Source organism: Pavona decussata, unplaced genomic scaffold (assembly GCF_977016875.1).
Source record: "Pavona decussata unplaced genomic scaffold, jaPavDecu1.1 SCAFFOLD_238, whole genome shotgun sequence".
Taxonomy (NCBI): Eukaryota; Metazoa; Cnidaria; class Anthozoa; order Scleractinia; family Agariciidae; genus Pavona; species Pavona decussata.
In genome coordinates this window covers 1,397,501-1,400,000 of record NW_028145643.1, presented here as the reverse complement: position 1 = coordinate 1,400,000, position 2,500 = coordinate 1,397,501, and the positions used below count along the sequence as shown (strand labels likewise).

At 37.4% G+C, this 2,500-nt stretch overlaps 1 protein-coding gene across 1 annotated transcript in view; it reads left to right on the top strand.

Annotated features, from left to right (window-relative positions):
• The first annotated feature begins 153 nt into the window (after positions 1-153).
• The window catches only part of LOC146457676 (uncharacterized), a 3,641-nt gene continuing 1,294 nt past the window's right edge, over positions 154-2,500 (top strand). Inside the window, exons 1-5 of the mRNA XM_085091652.1 lie at positions 154-342; positions 1,059-1,584; positions 1,895-1,957; positions 2,053-2,115; positions 2,225-2,287. Of these exons, the coding sequence (XP_084947778.1) occupies positions 1,197-1,584; positions 1,895-1,957; positions 2,053-2,115; positions 2,225-2,287 (577 nt within the window). The 5' untranslated portion in view covers positions 154-342; positions 1,059-1,196. The remainder of the gene's footprint in view (positions 343-1,058; positions 1,585-1,894; positions 1,958-2,052; positions 2,116-2,224; positions 2,288-2,500) is intronic.

Below are 2,500 nucleotides of genomic sequence, written 5' to 3'. Positions count from 1 at the left end.
CTCTCTGTCCAGTAATCCCTTATCAACTGTCTCTTATAATAAAATTACTTTTACTGAGTAATAATTATTATACAATGTAGCTTAAAAATTTAGTCATAAATATGTATTGATTTATTCTTTAATAATACTGTATAAAATCATGTCAACCCACAGGATGAACCTCCAGTTACTGATGCAAGTGTCCTTGAAAAGGTCCGAGTTCCTTTAGCAGGTGATCTATTGGGTAGAGAAAGAGTGACTGGTGCAAAGAAGACTCGTCTGGGTTGTGACAGTGCTGCTGAACGCTTTGAAAACATTGTGGAATGCCCAGCTCTCTGGCATGCAAAGCAATCCTTTCTTTCGGTAGGTTGGAAGTTTTAATTGATTGTCACTTGGTTTTTATTACTTTTTACCACCACTTGGTCTCAACCTCTGAATGGAAGAGCCAGAGTTCAAGAATCAATAAAATTTGTTGTCAAATCACAAAAGTGTATGGCCTAATATAAATAAGCTTGACCATCCTATAGAGCCTAGTACCATCAGCACTTAGAAAAGCCTGTTAAATAACTATTCCTTTCATTAATTTTTCAACAACCTACTTTCTGAAATACATTTATGTACTACTAGCTGTTAAAACACTTGGGGGTTCTACATCGTTTTCTTTTTACAGTTTTCCATATCATAATTTTATTTCATAATTATTCTCAAATTACAGTACATTTGGAGGCACGGTGGTATAGTGCGCCAGACTTTTGAGCAGAAGGTTGATGGCTCAAGTTCTGGTCTCTATCATCATATTGGTTTCTAAAGATTAGAAACTTTAGCCCCCATTGTCTCTCTTAATTGTGCCCAGGTACAACTGGGTTGGGAACCAATTGACATATCTACATGTAGAAACAAAGCAGTTGAGGGATAACCCTGTGACCGACTAGCATTCTGTTGGGGGGGGGGGGGGTGGGGGGGATTAGTGATAGCCCTCGTTGCTTAATGCTAAAGAAACCACAGCTAAGTGCTGGCACTGATGAACCACCTGGCTCATTAGATTTCATTATCTAGACACAGACTTTATGTTTTTACAGTATGTTTGGGAGCAGCTGTACAGCGGCACCACTATCGGTGGGAGAGATATTGGCACACTGTACCACTTAAGGCAACATTTCCGTCTGGTGAATGTGTCAAACAAGGTCAAGAAGAACTACAAAAGTGCAGAAAGCCTGATGTTGTCAGCAACCAAAGCTTATTTGTGTACAGCGTTCAAGACTTGGGCTGGTCTTGACACACTCAATGGTATCCCAGTGAACTTACCAAAACTCCCAACAAGCAGGGACACCATTGAATTGAAGAAAGAGTTCCTTGCAAAGCACATTGGAAAGTTTGTCGATGAATTCATACTGGTGGAATTTGATGTTGAAAGAACCTGGATGGAAGCCAGAGAAGATGTCAGTAGGCAACACAGAAGCTACCCTCAACATTCCAGTGGTAGCCTGCAAGCAAGCTCTTTTGGGGGTGGGAGCTATTCCAGTGGTTCTGGTCATCTTTCATCTACTGATCCCCAAAACACAGATGTTCTTACCAGTCAGACTCAATGTCAAAGTCTTCATGTAGGTATGTTGAAATGAACAACATTTTCTTTGTAGGTGTTTATGGAAGCAAAAAAATGAAATATCAGATGTAAAAAGTGCATATGCGTGATTCTTCTAAAAATGGTAGGCAACAGTAAATATAAAAATAAATATTTTGTATGACAACTGAAATTAATTTACTTATGTGTTTATGGAAGCAAAATAATGAAATATCAGAAATGTAAAAAGTGCATATGTGTGATCTTCTAAAAATGGTAGGCAATAGTAAATATAAAAATAAATATTTTGAATGACAACTGAAATTAATTTATTGACTTTTGTATCTCCAACAGTTCGTACCCATGTTGGAGCCCCTGTACAACCTCACCCTGGTGTAGGAACACAGCCAGCAACTGGTGTGTATATATGTAATCTTCTAAAAATGGTAGACAACAATAAATATTTTGAATGACAACTGAAATTAATTTATTGACTTTTGTATCTCCAACAGTTCATACCCATGTTGGAGCCCCTGTACAACCTCACCCTGGTGTAGGAACACAGCAAGCAACTGGTGTGTATATAATTATGTGATCTTCTAAAAATGGTAGACAACAATAATATTTTAAGTCATGGCTGGAAAGTTGAAGTTTATTGATTTTTTTTCTTTCACTTACTAACAGGTAGCAGTACTGCTGTCTCAACACAGCCTCATCCTGGTGCAGGAATTACACCACTAGCAACTGGTGTGTATGAATAAAGTGATGTTTTGACCATATATGGAGATGAATGCCATTCAACTTTCTAATCCTCAGCATAGTCCCAACTCTATGTGAATTATATAATTATGAAACCAGTCACTTAATATGCAGAATCACATTTGTTGATATCAAAGTATAAGTTAGCATACATAATATCAATATTAATATGCACCCAACAGTTCAAATATAGACAAGAAT